Below are 17,797 nucleotides of genomic sequence, written 5' to 3'. Positions count from 1 at the left end.
TTTATTAACCAGTAGCTGTGTAACACATCTACCTTTTTGTTCTCACTCTGCCTATGGCTATTGATTGAGAAAGTTTGGGAACCATTATTTTATGTTATGTCCAGCACAGCTGGACTTTTGTCCCTGATTTTCCCCCTTTACCCTTCCCACCTAATAGGCTTTATACAAAGCTTTCACTCTCTGCCTCTGTAGTTTATTAGTGCTGTCTGTGCCTACTGGAAGATCTGTTTCCGCACAGACACTGCTTAAGGAAAATTTAGTGAATGAGAATTTCCTGGCTCCAGTTCCTGGCATTGCAGATGCCTGCAGGGTAGAGCATTGTCTTCCTCTTTGTTATTGTAGCTAGTTTCTCGTGTGTGCCTGTTAGAGGACACTTCTTTTTAGTTACAAATACTTATTTTTCCTCTCTTCAATGCCCACAAGTCTTCAGCATTTAAAGTATTTGTCTGCAACTGCGAGTCATAAGCCCAAGGGGTATTTAATATGTATTTTAGCTAATACAGAACTAGTCAGGAAGAGCAAATGTTTTTGAGTTTAAATAACATGCATAGATATCTGATGTTAAAAATATACCTAATATTTTAAGATGTAGTGAAAACAATTTTAAGGGCAGAATTTAGTTTAGTATTCACTAGGCTGAATGAAATAGGGTGAGCTTTTCTTCATTTACTTAATTTTGGTTTAGAAAATTTCCCTAAATTTCTCTTTTCCTTGTACTTACGGTTCACAGAGGCAGAGGGGGAAGCTGAGCAGGATTGAAAGGGGTGGGCAGGAGCAAACCAGTAGCGCTAACCAGCCCTAGCACAAGGCTGGGTCTGAGTGTTCCAGTACACTGCCTTCCAGGGCTGGTACATGCTGCTAGGAGCAGGAGGATGGAGGGTGGGCTGGGGAGGCAGTATCATTGCTGATGAGTGTGTGCTGGAAGAAGTTAGAGTGGCTTCCTTTTATAAGTTATAAACCCAGTCAAGTCTTGTCTTATGCTTGATGTTCCTTCATTTTTGTCGGTACAGGAATCCTTGTTAATCTGTACAGTGTTTTTAAAAATGCTCTTGTTTGGGGTTTTTGTTTGTTTTATACTGCATGTTATATACGATAAATGTTTCAAAGTTTGCATATGTTTTCCTCCTTGTAAAAGTATATTAATATTTTTGCTAATATTTACCTAATCCAGTTTTGTGCTTACTTTAACTAACTTTGGTTGATTTGAGTAGAATGTCGGCAGTCACCACATGACCATGCAAATTAAACTGTTGTGCAAATTTATGCTTTAAAGAAAATGTTCTTTTATCAGATGAATTGCAGGGTGCACAGTCAGAGACTGAGGCTAAGCAAGAAATTCAGCAACTGCACAAGGAGCTGATTGAAGCCCAAGAGCTAGCTAGGACAAGTAAACAAAAATGCTTTGAACTTCAAGGTGAGACCCAGATCAACTTGGTTGTGTAGGGTATCCATTGAAATTGTATTTATCAGGTAGTCTTAAAAGGAGTCCAGTTTTGCTAACTGTAAAAAAATTGTTTCTTAGCGTTCATATCTCCTGCACAGAATGTCAGAAACTTCAGCTTTTTTTTCTAAACTCTATATACAGGCTGAGCTCTGACTTCTTGGTTCAAGATAAACCAACATATGCATACTTGAGCTCTGTATATTTCATCCTTATTAAATATATTAATCTACGGATACTGATAAATCTGTGTTTCAGTCAGGTAATGCACATAATTGAACGTATTCAGTGGTAGTTCTTGGTTTAGCTCATCCTGTCAGATATATAACTGTATCCTTATCCTCAGCAAATCTGTGGGTTGTTTTTGACAGGAAATAGTATAGTCCAGTTTAATTGCATATTGTTCAGTGTTCCTTATGGGTTGTATTTACAGGTTTTTTTTCCTTTTCCCACACCAGTTTGCATTTGGCACACGTGGAGTTTTTGGATCAGGCAACAGATTATATTAATTTCAAATTAATTATAATACTACCACAATAATGGAATGATGTCTTAATATTAACTTTTTATTAAACTACTTACCACAGTTACTAGCTTTGATAACTTACTGAAATAATATGGTTGGTTTAATCTTTGCAGTTAAGGGGAAGTTGTGACTAAAATTAATTACACAGCTGAAATACTTCTTACTAAAACTTTTGGGCACGTTTTTCACTTTCATTTACAGCACTATTGGAAGAAGAGAGAAAAGCCTATCGAGTGCAAGTTGAAGAATCTAACAAGCAAATAAATGTTCTGCAAGGTAGGAATGTGTTTGTTTCACCTTAGTCCTTAGGGAAAATGTATAGCTTTGTCTGTTTCCATGGCATCATAAGCACTAATACAGGAAAATATTGAGTGTATGTTTTATATCTGATTTCTTTCATCGTATCTTTGAATTTTATCGTGCAGTGTTGCCTGTCAATTCCTGTGGTTCTAATCATAACTTAGAAAAGGGAAAATGTAATCTGTAACATATAATTCTTCTCCTTCCTCTCTCTTCAGTCTTTCTCAGCTTTGAATGATCCAGGGATTCTTACTGTGACTATTTTATCTTCAGAGCACTCAGAAGGTTTAGTATTTTTTGTGCTTCACTTCATTGGTAGGATTCTCTTAAAGACATTTTTAATCCAGGTCTACATCCAACCTCAGAACAAGCAGTAAAATTTCTGTGGGACACTGTCAGTGCTTTTAGAAAACCCAGTATGACCAATCATGCTTCTTTCAGCCTGTGCATGTGAGTGATGAGCACATTTGTTAAGAGGCTGTCTAGCCTTAAAAGCAGCATGGGCTTTGCTATGACTTCCTCAGAGCAAGCGTTAACTTTGCCCATCTACTCAGTCATTGATTGTTATGAGACTTGGAGGTTCATACCTCGAGATCTTTGTCAGCGTATCATTTGGTTTGGACCCAAAAGTGGTTGAAATCAAAATATCTTTAGCAAATTATTTTACAGGGTGGGCAGTAATTTGGTCTGGAATGTGGTACTTGTCATACACCAGTTACACTGAGAAGTTTATATAATAGCAGTGTTTTAGATGAAAGTAAGCAAACAGTATTTACAGTCTGCCATTGCTGCTGTAAGGAAAGGAAGCTTGAATGATACTCATCTTCAAAACAAGAGAAGCAATTTAAATTTGAATCTTACTCTGCTAATACTGAAAACTCTCCAAGTTAAAAATGCTGTAGCAAAACTTAGAAATTAGAATTGGATAGTTATTTCTGTGCAGGAAAAAATCTTTTTTCTCACTAAAAAAAAAAAAAGACAATCAGTGTAGAAGATTGGCAGCACCAAACTTAACTGCAAGATGTTTCTTGTCAGTTTAGTACTGTTCTATTTCCTGAACCCTTCTAAAGTGAAGTCTTGCTAATGTTTCCTCTGCTTCTCTCCATTGTAATTCAGTGTTCTGATGTTCATTGTTCTGGGAAGCTTGCTGCTTCCCAAATTCTCAGGGTGTGACACATTTCACAGCTTTTCCCAAGTTGTCAGGATGTCAGGATTCTCCCTTGGCAGCCCCTGCAAACTGTAGTGGGGGGAAAAAAACCCTGGCAGCTTCTTGCAGTAACATTTTGTAAAGTATTTTCATGGACTCAGTAAAGCCAGTGCTGCATGGCTTTCAGTCTTTGTCATAGAGAAGGTGCCACAGAAACAACTGAGATCCTGTCTCTGCATGTGAAGTTCTTTAGATGAACAGATAAGTAAAGAAAGGAAATTCAAGTAACTTGTCATTCCTTTTTTTAAAAAAGAAGGCAGTGAAGCATTCAGTTGAGCTGAGGTAATGGCTTACATAAATAAGAGATGTAATAGAAGTTTTCTTACAAATTATATCCAGTGCTTCAGAAACCATTCCAGTATTTTTGGTACTAATTTTCCTGTGTAAGTTATTTCTACAATTCCACCAAACTTTAGAATTGCTTGTATTTGTTTGGCTTTTCAGTCATACCATGCTTGTTTTAATGCCTGAACATTTAAAGGGGGAGTTGTCCATCAACAATGCAGACAGAAGGGAGGGGGAAATACTGTTTGAAATACTGCATTGCTGAGAGGGAGGAATTTAGCTTGTCTTGATAAAGAAAAGAATAATCAGGAAGATGTGGTTTGAAAAAATCTGTTGCTCATTAATGAGCACCTGCTGTGTTAACAAGTCATAATTCTTGGTGTTTTAGAAACATGGTTTCCTAACATGTTGGTGTGGTAGGTTGAAGGCTTCTAATGTAAGGATACATGGAAAGGCAGTTATTAATATGTACTATGTTGTCAGGTTGTTCTCATCTACTACTTTGTTTGCTGTTCTGTTACTATAAGCCTTTAGAAACTATTTCCAAACAAATGAAGTGGTAGTAAACATCATTAGAAGATCTTTCAGGTTCCTTCCACCCCAAACCATTCTGTGATGTTGTATTTAGAAATCAACCCTGCTGCAGATGTCTTTGTTAGAGAACAGACTATTTAACCTTAAACAGAATTGCTGTGAAATCTAACTTAACTGTTGTCTATAATACCTCTTAAGTATTACAATACATAATAACTGTATTTTTTCCCATACTGTCTTTTTCCTTAAGAGAGTGGAACTGCGTAGTTCATAGGCTCTTTATCTAATAAGCTAAATGTCTTCCTGAAACCTGTTTAGAGGAGGGGAGGGGGAAGTTGTATTTTTCTTCTTCACTACCTCAGCTAACAGCAGAGTTTCTAGATTGTACCCGTATGTGAATTCTGCCTGCATTACCGTAAATGTAGCTACTGAGCTATAATTGTGATGAAAGTGCAAGTCTCTCTTGAGCAGCTTTTATGCTATATCAGTTTACAACAAGAGTCGCTGACATTCTCTGTGTCATCTTCTGTAATGGATTGAGAGAACAAAAATAAATACGAGTAATCCGTGAAGGTTACTCATGGTTATCTTCCCCACGCTTTCCACTGTCCTCATTTTGCCCTTTGCTTCTGAAACATTGAACTTTAAATGTGGAATTCTGACCCACTGCAGTATCTTAAATTAGGTTTTTGAGTGATGTTAAGAACTTTGCACTTCTCTTCTCACAGCAATTCTTCATTAACTTAGTAATTGCTTTTTCCTGTGTTAAAAATCAGTTAAATGTAATTGAACTCTGATATGTGCTCTTTAAAGAGCAAACCAAAGCCACTGAGCAAGTAAGCACTTTGCTTCCATCAGGCAGGGTTTTAACAGTAATGTTCTTTCTTTCATCCTCCCTTTCTTCTGCATTGTACTCTTTTTTTTTTTCCAACTGTTTGCAGGCATATTTATGAAAAATAGTTGCTCTCAGAGATGTGTTTAGTAATGAAGCAGGTTTGAATGGGACTCATAAGCTTTGCTTCATGCAGAAATTTAAAGCAACCTCTTGTGTACATGACTGCTGCATATTTACAGGAAGCCATAGATGCTGAAGGACTTCTTCGTTCAGTATGTTTGGTGCATCTGTCTCTTTCAATTAAAAATTCCTCTTGTCCTTTGAAATATGCTTTTTGCAAGGAATTATTTTTATTTCCTTCATTGCATCTTGAGACTGGAGTAGAAATTAGACTCTGTACCTCAAAATATTTATGGACATCACAGGCTGATTGCTGAGCAGGCAAACATTTCCAGTGTAGCTTTGCAGGCGTTTGGCTTGACACACAAACTGCCTTGCTTTTCTTCTTGTCCTTGAACCATGCAGCGTCCTTGTTCTATAATACTTGTTTTGCTTACAGTGAAGTTGGATCTGAATCTTGGCTTCATATTTTAGAAAGTTGCTGTAGTATCACACACATAGCACAACCGTGCCTGAGAAAGCCTTGTCCAACTGTAATTCTTGTTTCTTTTGACTCCTAATGCATGACTCCACTTACATATCTCTTTTAAGGGTATTCGACAAGATTAATATACTCTTCAACTGCTCTTGGATTCTTTAGTCTTATTAAACATCAGCAAGTTGAGAAAGGGAATAACATGTTTGAGATTTTCTGTGAGTAGTTTTTAAAATACTAACATGAATGTATGTTTTCCAGCTCAGTTGCGAAGGTTACAAGAAGAAATTGAGAATCTTCGTGAGGAAAAGGAGAACGAAGTTTCAAGCACGCGAAATGAACTTGTCAGTGCTCAAAATGAGATTCTGTCACTTCAACAAGTAGCAAAAAAGACAGCATCAGAAAGAGATACAGATATTTCTGCACTGCAAGATGAGCTGCAGACAGTGCGAGCGGAACTTGAACGGTGGCGGAAAGATGCCTCAGATTATGAAAAGGAAATTGTCAGTCTGCAAGCCAGTTTTCAGCTCAGATGCCAGCAGTGTGAGGATCAGCAGAAGGAAGAGGCTACGCGCTTAAAAGGTACTTGTATAAAAGGGTGTCACAGACCAGTGCTAACCATAGCAGCCTTCTCAATCTGATTTCAGTTATTCAAATCACTCTGTCTCTCTATGTATAGTCATTTACTTTATCTATATACACCCACATGTGTATTTATATATATTTATCAAGGCTTGTAGTGTAACAAAAGCTGTTTTGTGTACTTCATTAAATACTAATTGTTGATTATGCTTAAATTAACCTAGGTGCCCTTTGATATAAAGAATAGACCAAGTATAATTCCACTCAGGAGAATGGAAAACGTGTACCGTTTGAGTCTGCCACTGATGCTGCCACAGATTTCCAAAAGGACTTGTAACTTGTGTATAATTTAAGCCCTGGGTAGCTTCTAACCTTTTAATTTTTCTAGCAAAGCTTCATTCAAGACAAATAAATCTATTTTATGGCTTGTTTAGACTGTTGATACCATCTCATTTTTAACATAAAAATGTTAAATTTAAAGCTTTATTCTGAATGCATCATGTGGAGATACACAAATATGTTGTGTTGAGCCAGCATAGGGCTTCTTTTAGGCTTACTCATTTGTGTTCACTTCACATGTAATGCACCCACATCTCATGAGGACTGGTTGCGAGCCACTACTCCAGGCCTACAGCTTTGGGTCTTGGAGAACATGGGGGGTTCACAGGGGTTCATAGGGGTCAAAAGCTCATGCTGAAACTTTGTACATGCCACAGAGAAAGTAGTATTTGTAAATTATGCTTTAAATTCTGAACTGGTTAATGTTTGTGAAGTTGTCAGAGAAGCCTTTTTCCAGTTCAGACTGCAGTCCCATTCATTGCATTACTAAGACATATGTAACATTGATTTTTATCTATTTTGCCAGGGATTGACTTGTTTCCAAGGTCTCGTTTTGACCCTTTAATTATTGCTTTAAGCATTCTGTTCCTTGTGGCAGAGGCATGGTACCGAGTGCTTCTAGTTCCTTGCTGTTTTCAAGACTGGTAGATTATTTTCTTCAAATACGCTTTTCTGTCACTGTTCCTAAACATATAACAACTGTTTCTACTAGAGCAGACCCATAAATAGACTGGTTTCTATTCCTTTGTGCTTCAGAAAAAGTTTGCATTAAAAAAAAGCAGTGCTAACTTGCTTAATTGCTCTCAAACCTCTTAACAGTAGAAGGTATTGTAATGTTTTATAGGTGCTTGTGAGAGAATTCATGTGCCATGACTATAATCACATATATTTGAGATTGACGACTGATACCAGCTGTTCCTCCATTTATTAGCTGGTGGTACTTGAAGCAGTCATAAAATAATTTTACTCAATGCAGTTGAATTCTGTTCATTGCAGGTGAACTTGAAAAGTTGAAGGCACAGTGGAGTGCTCTGGAAGCCGAATGCGTTACACTAAGGAAGGAAAATACTTTGCTTTCATCTGAACTTCAGCGGCAGGAGAAGGAGCTTTCTAGGTAAGGGCGCGCAAAGGATTTGTCCAGGAGGGTATCATAGTAGCTGAAGAGGGGTTTGGTTGTTTATTCTTCCCAAAAATGGTACTAGATTTCTGATGGTGTTTTCAATAAATGCATTGAAATTTTATTTATATCGTAGTATTGGGCTGAACACATTTTCATGCCATGTTATACCCACCTATTTGTTCTGTTTTGCAAATGATTCTGTATTACTTATCAGTCATGTTGTATTGTCGTAAGGCAACCTGACTTATTTTGCAGCTTTTAATAAGGACTCGAAAGCATGTTTTGTGAAATTACCTAGATTTAAAATTTGTCCTCCTACTTGAAAGATAACAAACCACATAGATTTCATAACCTAGAGTTTCCTCAGCATTCACAGTTGGAAAATGATTCTCAGATGGTAGGGTGTCTCATGGAAGCCTGTCACATTATAAATAGTAATGGTGGGCAGAACCAGTGTTCTGTATCATGTTTTGGTTAACAGAGAAGTACAAACCTTCTTATCACAAGCACCATAATATCTTTCAGGAGGGATTTTAGGGTGCAGGAGTATTTGTGTTTTACTGTATTTCTTTTTCTATTTGTGCACATGACATTGCTAAAGGCTGTCTAAATCTTCTGCCTCAAAATAACTTCTCTTATCCCTTCATCAGCCATTATTACATTGTTTTCCAGTTTCAGATAATGGAATTCAGTTCACAAAGTAAATATGGGACAGCAACTTTGTTTTATTGTAAATCTGAATTTTACAATCACGCTGTTTGATTTGGGGTTTATTTTTTCCTTCTGACTTCCTCACTGTTGTAAGATCTCATTGAAAAATGGAAATTTCCCACAGTAAAATATTTCTATTAGTGTGTTATTTTACAGGTATCAAACCTTTCTTTTTTTGTTCCATCATGCCACGATTTCCACTTGTTGCTTTTTGTTTGTTGTTTGTTTTTTGGTGGGGTTTTTATTCGTTGTGTTTTGGGTTTTTTATTTCTATCTTTTCATATGGAAGGTTACATGAGCAAATACAGGCTTTTCACAATGGAGATACGGAAGTTGTGTCCCTTATTTTTCTTTGTCTTGCACAGGCATAAATTAACACTATTTGGTTATTACACTGAAGTTTGTAATGGCTTATGCCTATTACACAATTGTACTAAACACTTCAGAAGATACTAGCTATTAGCTTATGCAACTGGAGTAAGCAGAAGCATGTATGCAAATAAGTGAAATACCTCTGACAACCTTGGGCTGATATGCTTCAAAAATACTTTGGAGTATATCATAAGTATGTGATAAATAATAAAAATAAAGCAAGAAACTAAAATTATGCATGATAAATTATTTAAATTATATGATTAATTATACACACTAAGATGTGCGCATACATTTAAAAGCAAGACTATGGTCAGCCTTTTGTCAATACTTTGTATAGGGAAGCAATGGGATCATCTGCTCTTAGGATTGCTCTAAGCTATTTCCGTATTAAATAAAAATAATGTGTGAAGCTTTGGAGGATGAAAAGTGCTTTAAAAAAATCTCTTCTTTGTTTGCATTTAAAACACATGAGGAATCAATTGGATTTTGTTTTTCAGCTCTCAGAAGCAAAGTTTAGCGCTAACCAGCGATATAAGTGTTCTTGAAATGTCTCGAAAGGAACTTGAAAATCAGATGGGATCTTTGAGAGAAAAACATCAACGGGATGCAGCTAGTCTAAAAAGCCAACTCAGTGAAGCTGAGAGTCAAGCAAAAGATGTTCAAAAAGAGGTAACGTGGAACATTATGTCTGTGTTGAGAGAATAAAATGCCCAGTGACTTGATTTTTAAGCTAAAAGAAAAGAAATGCCATTTCCAGTAATTGAATTTTTTCATACTTTTATTGAAAGTACTTTTATGGTGGCTGACAGTATAGAAATAGAAACTGGAGGTTAAATCTGAACAGGAAATTTTCAGGTAAAATGACTTGTATGTGTTTGGAGAACTTCCTGAAGTTTACCTCCATGCATTATATTTGTGAATTTACTTTTAAGCTGTTCAGACAGGTAAACCCTTATTCAGAGACTTCCTGAATATCATGGAATACAGTTTCATTACCTCTTATGAGTCAAAATTCAATTTTTTTAGTCAGTATGATCTTCCTAGTTAGATTTAAGCTCTTTTATTTGTCAGTGGGACTACACATTTTTACAAAGGTCTCCTTTCGTCTTCCTGGATCGCTTCAGGCTGCTGAGGATCATTAGCAAGTACATTAGAAAAAAGGTAGCTTTTTCAGCATGTGTTTCATCTGCCCGGCCTCTAAAGATTGTCTGGCTGAAGGCCGTAGTCTCCAGCAGTTACTTGCTTTTTCTTAAGAGCATTTTTGAGGGAAGTTTTCTCCAGTCACTGGTTTTAGTTTCTTTTGCAGTCCTTTGCTTTGTTTTGTCATTAATTCATCCATGTCACATTCCTTACTGTTTTCAGAATTTGAAAAACCCACTGTTGTTAGTTTGTGGGCCTCTAACCAGATGTATTTGTAAGATGCCTAATCTTTTAAATCTGTGGTAAATGCTACTACTGAAAGTCATTGATCCTAATCCCTGTCATGAGGACTACTAGAAAGCTTGTCATCTATAGAAAAAGTTGAATGTGAGTTTGAAAAAGGAGAAGCTGCCCATGCTATAGGAACATGGGACACATTCACCCAGTATTGTTTGTACTTGACCCATGCTGAGGATTATGGTATGATAGTGATAAGGCATAATTTTTTTTTAAATGCCTTATACTATGTGTGAGGAGGGTTTGATTTTCTTCATGTAGAATGTTGATTTTTGCACCCACTTGATTGGTGTAGATATTTAAGCTACAGCTTAGATTTAAGACCACTATTTAAACATAAAGGACTCCTTGTTCCCCTATTTCTTGTTTTGTCTTCAGTTACTACACCTCTTTTCAATCTGATAATGAGTAGTTGTTTGGTATGGGAGATGAATTAAGGACTTGCATTTTCTTAATATTTCTTTGTTTTCAGTTATCCCAGCCCTTCAGTATTAGGGACAAAAATCTTCATTTGAAAAAAAATGGAAATCTAAACTAGGATTTTTCTACCCTACTTTTATGAAAAGAGAGTATGCTGATACAAGGGAAGTTACTCTAGGCAGATGACAGGAAAGGAAGTGTGCGCAAAGCAAATGTAAGCATGTGCTGAGTGTCCAGGGGTCTGCAGACTCTTTTCTCTTTGTCTTTAGTATGAAAGAACACAGACTGTGCTCTCAGAGCTAAAGGCGAAGTATGAGATGGCTGAGCAAGAAAACCAGTCACTCTCAGAGGAGCTCAGACAATGTAAAGAAAACTTGAAGCTGCTACAAGAAAAAGGAAACAACGTAAGTCTGTACAAAATAACGTCGGGAAGTTGGGTTATGACACTGGCACTTCTGTTGATTGAGGGAATATACGGGTGTCAAATAGAAAAAGACAGGGGGAAAAAAGGCTGTGAACCATATATGCAAAATTCCATTCTGGAACTATCTGTGCAAATTTGCAGCTCATTATGCTGTTACAACTAAATATGCAAGTTAAATGTACAGTTGTGTGACAGTTTTAAGCATGGCCTTAGATATCTGCTCTCTTGGAAAGATCTGGCTTAAATACTAGTGACCCAGAACTAAGTAAAACTTGTATCCATATAAATTATGAAATCTTTTTCAACGTTGTTTTATTGGTATTTATTACAGTGGGTGTTCCCTTCTTACTCTGGCTCATGCTTCTTAACAGTGGTTATCCCCGACTGGCTCATGCTGTAAACAGTGCAGTTAAGCTGTCCTTTCTATTCATTACTGAAAATATTCTTTTCTGTTGCAATTACTTCGGGACGTTGCATCATTAGAATTGAGTTTACAACTAGGAACAATGGTTTATTTATTTTTTATACTGAGATTTCTTCAGTCCTCCAAATGTTAAGGGTGTGGCAGAGACATTATAAGGTCATAACCTTATTTTAGATACCTTATTACCCTGGGATGGCTGGTTTATTGTCTTCCTGTATGGCATCTATGATAAGTGCAGCATGAGTAACTCCTGCAGTGAATAATACAAAACAGGGGGATAATGGGTGTTCTTTAGTAGCCTTTTAGAAAAGTGTTTCTCTGTCTGCAGAGAAAGTTTTAAAGGGGCTATTCTCTAAAATCAGCTGGCTGCTAGATGCCCAAAGTTTGTATGAATACTCTTGCCATAGCCAAATACCAAGTGTAAACCTCTATCATAATAGAGCTGTCAAAGATTTAAAGAATTCAAAGCTCTTCTCACATCTTCAGCCATCTCTTTAGGTACACAATGTTGGAATTCTCTTGGAAACTGCTTCCTGCTTAGAATTCTTCTGCAGTGCTCAGATAACATTGGGTCACTAAAGCAGGCAGAAGTCAGAAACAACCAAAAACCACCCATTTTAATAGGAGGGGTCACACTGAATAAACAATTGTGAATGTGAGATTTTCTGTTGTATTGAAAGCATTAATCTCAGTATTAAAATGGTCAATGGACAAAGGGGGATAGTAAAGGAAAGAAATACTGTGAAGGGAATTGGAGCACATGGTAAAAGTAGAAGACCTTAAAAAGTACGGGAAATTTTAAGAGGAATTTGGGGTGAGTATTTAGATGAAATCAGGAACCACAGCAGTTGCCAAATATGTTTCCAGAGAAGGACTTAGTTAGAACATTTGAAACCTGGAGGTCAGGGTATGATGAAGAGCATCCAGCCATTTAAGGACGCACAGGAGAAGCTTGCTCTTCAAGAAAGCATTACTCACAATCAGTAATGTAAAACATCTCTGTCTTGTGGATTATTTGAAGCATCGCTGATACTTGACTGAGTTCCAAGGTCAAATTTTTCAAGTACCATTGTCCCCTTATCCTGGAATCATTATCTGCTACTGCATGTCTGAGGACAGTGACTCACAAAGGGACTTCCCACTGTGGGATTTGTTCCTTTTTACAGCCCATCTGTATTTGAGTTTCCATATCTTCATATTCAAAGACAAGATGCATATTTTCAGTGAAGCACCTCATTAAGTTCTCCTCAACAAGAAGGTGATTTGTTAAATATTGATAAGTTCATGAGGGGAAAAATTTAATCATTTGGAGGCAATTTCATTTAATGTGGTGGATATTGATCATCTGCTTCATTTGCCAAGATGTCACAGCCATGAATGTGTATAATTAAAAAAAACCCAATAATAATAGAAAAATCCATAGAATTGTTCAGTGAACTAACAAATGTTAGAAAAGACAAGGCCTCTGTGCTCCATTTGGGATGTCATTTAAATAGTAAAGTTTTATACTTAAGTTTGACTTTGAAAAAAAGAATTGCAGTGTTGTGTTCTAAAAGGCTTAGCAGTGTGGTGTACTACTTGTGCTTGCATGCTTGTAGTCGCTGATTATTTCCTGTTGTGCTTTATGTGACAGATTTATTGATGTGAATGGTTTGAGAACATTAGCTGCTCTGGTTGACTTAAATTTCTGGTGCTTTTTTGAACACTGCTCTGATTATTTCTTCCAACATGCTTTCTGTGGGAAGGTGGCACTCTGATTTGTGGCACCAATGACACAAAAATGATCCTGCATGAAAATTACTTCAATAGTTACACATAATATTGCTATTAAATATTTACCTTGATCAAAACAAATCTGAATGGAATGGTAGATAATAGGATACCTTGTAAGATTTGTGTGGTTTGAACCATATTAGAGGTTCAGTGATTAAGTGACTTGTACAAATTCACGACAGAATGCAATTTTATGAATCATAGATTTTTAGAAAGTCTTCAAACATTAATTTATTATTTAGTTATTTGAACAAAATCAAGGTGGCTTCAGCACGAGCAAGTTCTTAATATTTGGCATGGTTTGCACTTAACCTCTGTCTGTCTTTGTGTGTGTGCACAAATACATAGGCTAGGATACAGAGAAAGCAGATGTCTTCAAGGGCAGCTTAAAAAGAAGTTAGGTGAATTTTTGCTTTTACTTTCTCCTATTAAGGATTGAGTCTGTCCATTCAGAATGTGAAGTAGTTCACAGTTAATTGAATGTAGCTGAGAGAATGTGTAGATGTTTCTCATGAGGCCATAAGCTAAGTGAGCCCTGCAGTCTTGCCAGCTGGTAGCTTGGCCCAGGTCCAACATTTGATCAGTTTTCAGAACTGTGTTTGGTCGCAAGGCTGCTGACCTGCCAGAGATGCTGATCTTGGTGGTACCTCTAATCAAGATGTGCTTCCCTGCTTTATAGTAACCTAGTGATGATTATACAGTCATGTTACAGTCTCACAGTGATGTCTGAGCTACTGGGTTTGTCTGTGTACATAGTTGTGATTAATTCACTACTGGAGGAAAAAGATTGTTTTTCCTGGAGGCTGGTGATGGAAAATGGGAAAGGCGAAGTAGCAAGGAATGAAGAAGTAGCTGAAAAATTCAGTGTCTGGTGTAAGTTTTTTGCCTTAAGAAATCCAGATGGGATTTCCTATCACTTAGGAAAACTAAAACCACCTAGAAATAAGATACAGGCAAATCAGTTTAAGATTTGTGTTGCTTTTAAGAGCTAAATTCCAAGTTGTGACAAGAGGTTTCTTAGAACATTTTCTGCTTACTTCCCTTTATTTTTAAACTTCCCTGTTCATTTGAGTAGAACGGTGTACTAACTGTGTATACCAGATTAGATAATGCTGTATTATGTTAGATGTCTTTAATACATTTCAATTAAAACAAAACTCACTGACTTATTTTCCCCTCTCTAAATCATCTTTACCTGATTGATTTATAGCACAAAGTGATTTTTAATATCCCTTCCCTTCTTTAGCCTTCCATATTACAACCCGTCCCAGCCGTATTCATCGGCCTAATCCTGGCTTTCCTGTATTGGTGTTACGGCCCATTGTGGTAGCGAAAGGTACAAGCACTACTGTTCAGTCAATGTATGTTTGTCCCTCTCACCTGTTTGTGCCATTTCTGTATAAAATAGTGCATGGTGAAATACACAGGTATTTCTTTACCTGAAGCAAACCCTTCATTTAATATGCCATTCTGTTGATACTGATGAGCGGAGCAATCAACTAATCATTTAACATCTGTGTGATTCCCTTAATTCTAACAATGAATTTCATTCTAACTGGTTCTCAATGTGCTGCTTCTAACTTGGTTTGTCTTTAGCAAACGGGCTACCTTTTGCACAATGCTGCTATATGCTAGGGCCTGTAAGAAAACTTAATTGCTTAATTAACTATGAAAAATGAAGAGTTTGCCTCTAATAATAAAAGTGAACAGCTTTGGTTCCTATTTATGGACTAAGAAATTCCTCTCTGGCTTTAAACACTTTATTTTTTTCTCACTATTGCTGTGAAGAAGATGGGGAAAAAAGACAAGATGATAAATAGGTGGTTGGTTTGTATCCTGACCTCTCGGCTTGCATCCTCTCTAATGTCTCTCAGTGTGTCCTTCCTAAAATGCTGTTGTTGTCATGAAATGTTGTGACAGTCTGTTAGAAATGATGTTGTTAGGATTTGCTGCAAATGAACTTTATACATCTGGATTTAAACATTCAAAAGCTAAGTTAAAAGATGTCAGTACTGCATAAACCTGTGTCTAGCAATTACTTGGCACAAGCAATGTTTTAAACATCTTAAACATTCACACATTTAATAGCAGATCTCTTTGGGGTGTGTATGGTAATGAAGTTGGAAATACGGAACTGCCAAAAGTTCTCCTGATGATCCTCAGTCATGAAGAGTTGTGGAGTTCCCTTTGCTGGAGAAACACCGTTTACTGTGATGCTCTGAGTCAGGATGAGCCTGCAGCAGGGTTCATGAGTAACATTTTAGTGGTGCCTATCAACAGGAGCTCAGGACTTTCAGGAACCACGGGGTAAACTGATTAGTGTGAATTAGAACAAATATGATATTGATTTTTTTTTTCTCTCCACACAGAGACAATGGCCTTGGATGCCTGTGATGGCAGCTTTGGTTGCTGTAACAGCCGTGGTGCTGTACCCAGGCCTAACCAGAGCTTCTCCATGAGAACTGTTGTTGAATCCATACACCGTCCTCCCTTTAGAAGCTGGCAACATTCATATACTGAGGGAAAACAGATTAATTCTCTTCCTTTTTACCTCTTAATACAGCACAGCTCCGCGTGAGAACAGCAGTAGGGTCATTTGCTTTAAACTGTATAAAATGTATCTGTCTATAAAGAGGGAATAAAATTGTGATTCATCATACTGTGAGCAATATTTTTGCTTACAATTTCATGCAAGTTTTAAAATAGTATGTTGGGATTCTGAATACTATAATGGTGGCCTAAAGTAGGCTTCTCGGTACCAAATTATTTATAATGGCTAGGGTTGTGGACACTTACTTTAGAATCTGATTGCCAGATTTAACAGGAAAAATACATTTCTGATTTGGACACCCAAGTCAAGTAACCTTGCAGATACTTGGTAAACAGATGCAGTGTGCTCAGTGCCTTTCAGTATGATTTTTTTGATTCTGTTTTTTTTTAATACAAACTAGTATACCATTTTACTTGCTGTTAAGTCACTGAGCTGTTGGGAACAAGACTTAAGAAAACGTATCACACCTTTTCAAGGAAGCGTCTTTTCTTTATTAAGGATTGCTTTATTAATAATTTTTGGGAATAAACACAATTCATGTCCAGCCTTAAAAAGATAGAGATATTGATGGTGAAGACCAGCCTAAAGTATTTAGTGTGCGCGTGTGCGAGTGTAAGCATGTGTGTGTTTTTGAGTGAACTGAGATATTCCTGGGAGCAAGTACTTGGTCATTTGATGGACATAGTGCAGTGGTTCAACTTACGTTAACTTTAGTTTGAATGTAATTTATTAAATTTCATATATTTAAAGAGATACGTTCTTTAAAAGTATGAATACTTTCTCTCATATCACATGTATCAGTTTATTTTTTCAGTCATTTGATACTTTCTGACTTGAGCTGGAGATGCTCTTTAGATAAGCTTTTGTTGACGTAACTTTATTAAGAGAACTGCTACAGTACGTCTGTGATTAGCTGAAAAAAATCAAAGAAACATAAAATACTACAAAATTGGAATCATTTGCCTGACGGGGTATTGTCAGGTGAAGATGATTTTAATTTGGTAGTAAAATTTTGTGCATCCTCATCACATGGCTGTAAGTATGATGCAGTGGTCCCCATTACAAAGTTTATTTTCCTTATCTAAGTACTATAACTATTGCTACTTGCTGACTTTTGGTGGGAATCACTGTAGTTAGTGCTGAATTAAATGTAGACTGTAGTTGTCTTGTTCAGCTCAACAGTTCTGTCAAAAAAAGTTTCTTAAAGACTTAAATAATATGCTAAAGAATGGTAAAGTAAAATGGCTCTGCTAAAGGAGACTTCAAAACAGGGAGGTAATCTCAACAATTCAATTGGCTTTTAAGAATGTTATGGCAATCGACAGATAGTTTAAATATTTAAATAGAAATTTAGCATATAATTTGTGAGGTTTTAAGGGTCATTGTCCTTTAATTAAAGGTTCTGTCTTAAGTGGAATTTACTAATGGGAGGATTATTAGTTGGAAAAAAGTCCGCAAGTGACTTGTAGAAAAATATATATTGTCATTTAGTTCATTCATTTCATCCTTTTCAGTTGCAGGAAGCCACCCAACCACAGAACACTCGTATGCCAGTGGTACTTAGTACCTCTTGTATATAGGTTATTGCAAATATTGTTCTGAAATGCTTAACTTCAGAATTACATTTTTTAAAGTAAATAATTGTTTTAAATCTATTTTGTAAAGATATAAAAATACAATAGAATTTCTGGAGTACAGATTAAACTATTTGCACTAACACACGTGATGTGCATGATTTAATAAAATAACTTTACTCTCCCTATGCATGTTTGAGTTGAATGTCATTTGAAAACAAAAGATTCATGCTAAGTTTCTTTTGCACTAGGTATTGCCACAGTTACTAGGCACAATGTCTGCAGCATGTCCAGTAATAATAGCAAAAGACTTTTTTTACCACTGCACTGGTTTAAGATTTTGT

The 17,797-nt window shown here is 36.6% G+C and overlaps 1 protein-coding gene across 45 annotated transcripts in view; it reads left to right on the top strand.

The window, feature by feature from the left end:
- Nucleotides 1-17,797, top strand: part of SLMAP (sarcolemma associated protein) — a 93,393-nt gene that overhangs the window by 65,357 nt on the left and 10,239 nt on the right. For 27 of the 45 annotated variants that reach the window (XM_057417614.1, XM_057417600.1, XM_057417605.1 and 24 more), the window contains 7 exons: nucleotides 1,292-1,414; nucleotides 2,169-2,243; nucleotides 5,985-6,305; nucleotides 7,641-7,758; nucleotides 9,348-9,519; nucleotides 10,977-11,111; nucleotides 15,698-17,641. In XM_057417614.1, coding sequence (XP_057273597.1) covers nucleotides 1,292-1,414; nucleotides 2,169-2,243; nucleotides 5,985-6,305; nucleotides 7,641-7,758; nucleotides 9,348-9,519; nucleotides 10,977-11,111; nucleotides 15,698-15,787 — 1,034 coding nt within the window. In that variant the 3' untranslated portion in view covers nucleotides 15,788-17,641. Of the gene's footprint in view, nucleotides 1-1,291; nucleotides 1,415-2,168; nucleotides 2,244-5,984; nucleotides 6,306-7,640; nucleotides 7,759-9,347; nucleotides 9,520-10,976; nucleotides 11,112-14,574; nucleotides 14,665-15,697; nucleotides 17,642-17,797 lie in introns of those variants that run through there. The other 18 variants (XM_057417617.1, XM_057417602.1, XM_057417594.1 and 15 more) reach the window with 4 other exon arrangements.

This window comes from Pezoporus wallicus, unplaced genomic scaffold (genome assembly GCF_028554395.1).
Source record: "Pezoporus wallicus isolate ANWC-B61680 ecotype Strahan unplaced genomic scaffold, APGP_CSIRO_Pwel_v1 contig_8542, whole genome shotgun sequence".
Classification (NCBI taxonomy): Eukaryota; Metazoa; Chordata; class Aves; order Psittaciformes; family Psittacidae; genus Pezoporus; species Pezoporus wallicus.
Note: the sequence above shows the minus strand (reverse complement) of the source record. Positions and strands in the feature narration are given on the sequence as shown.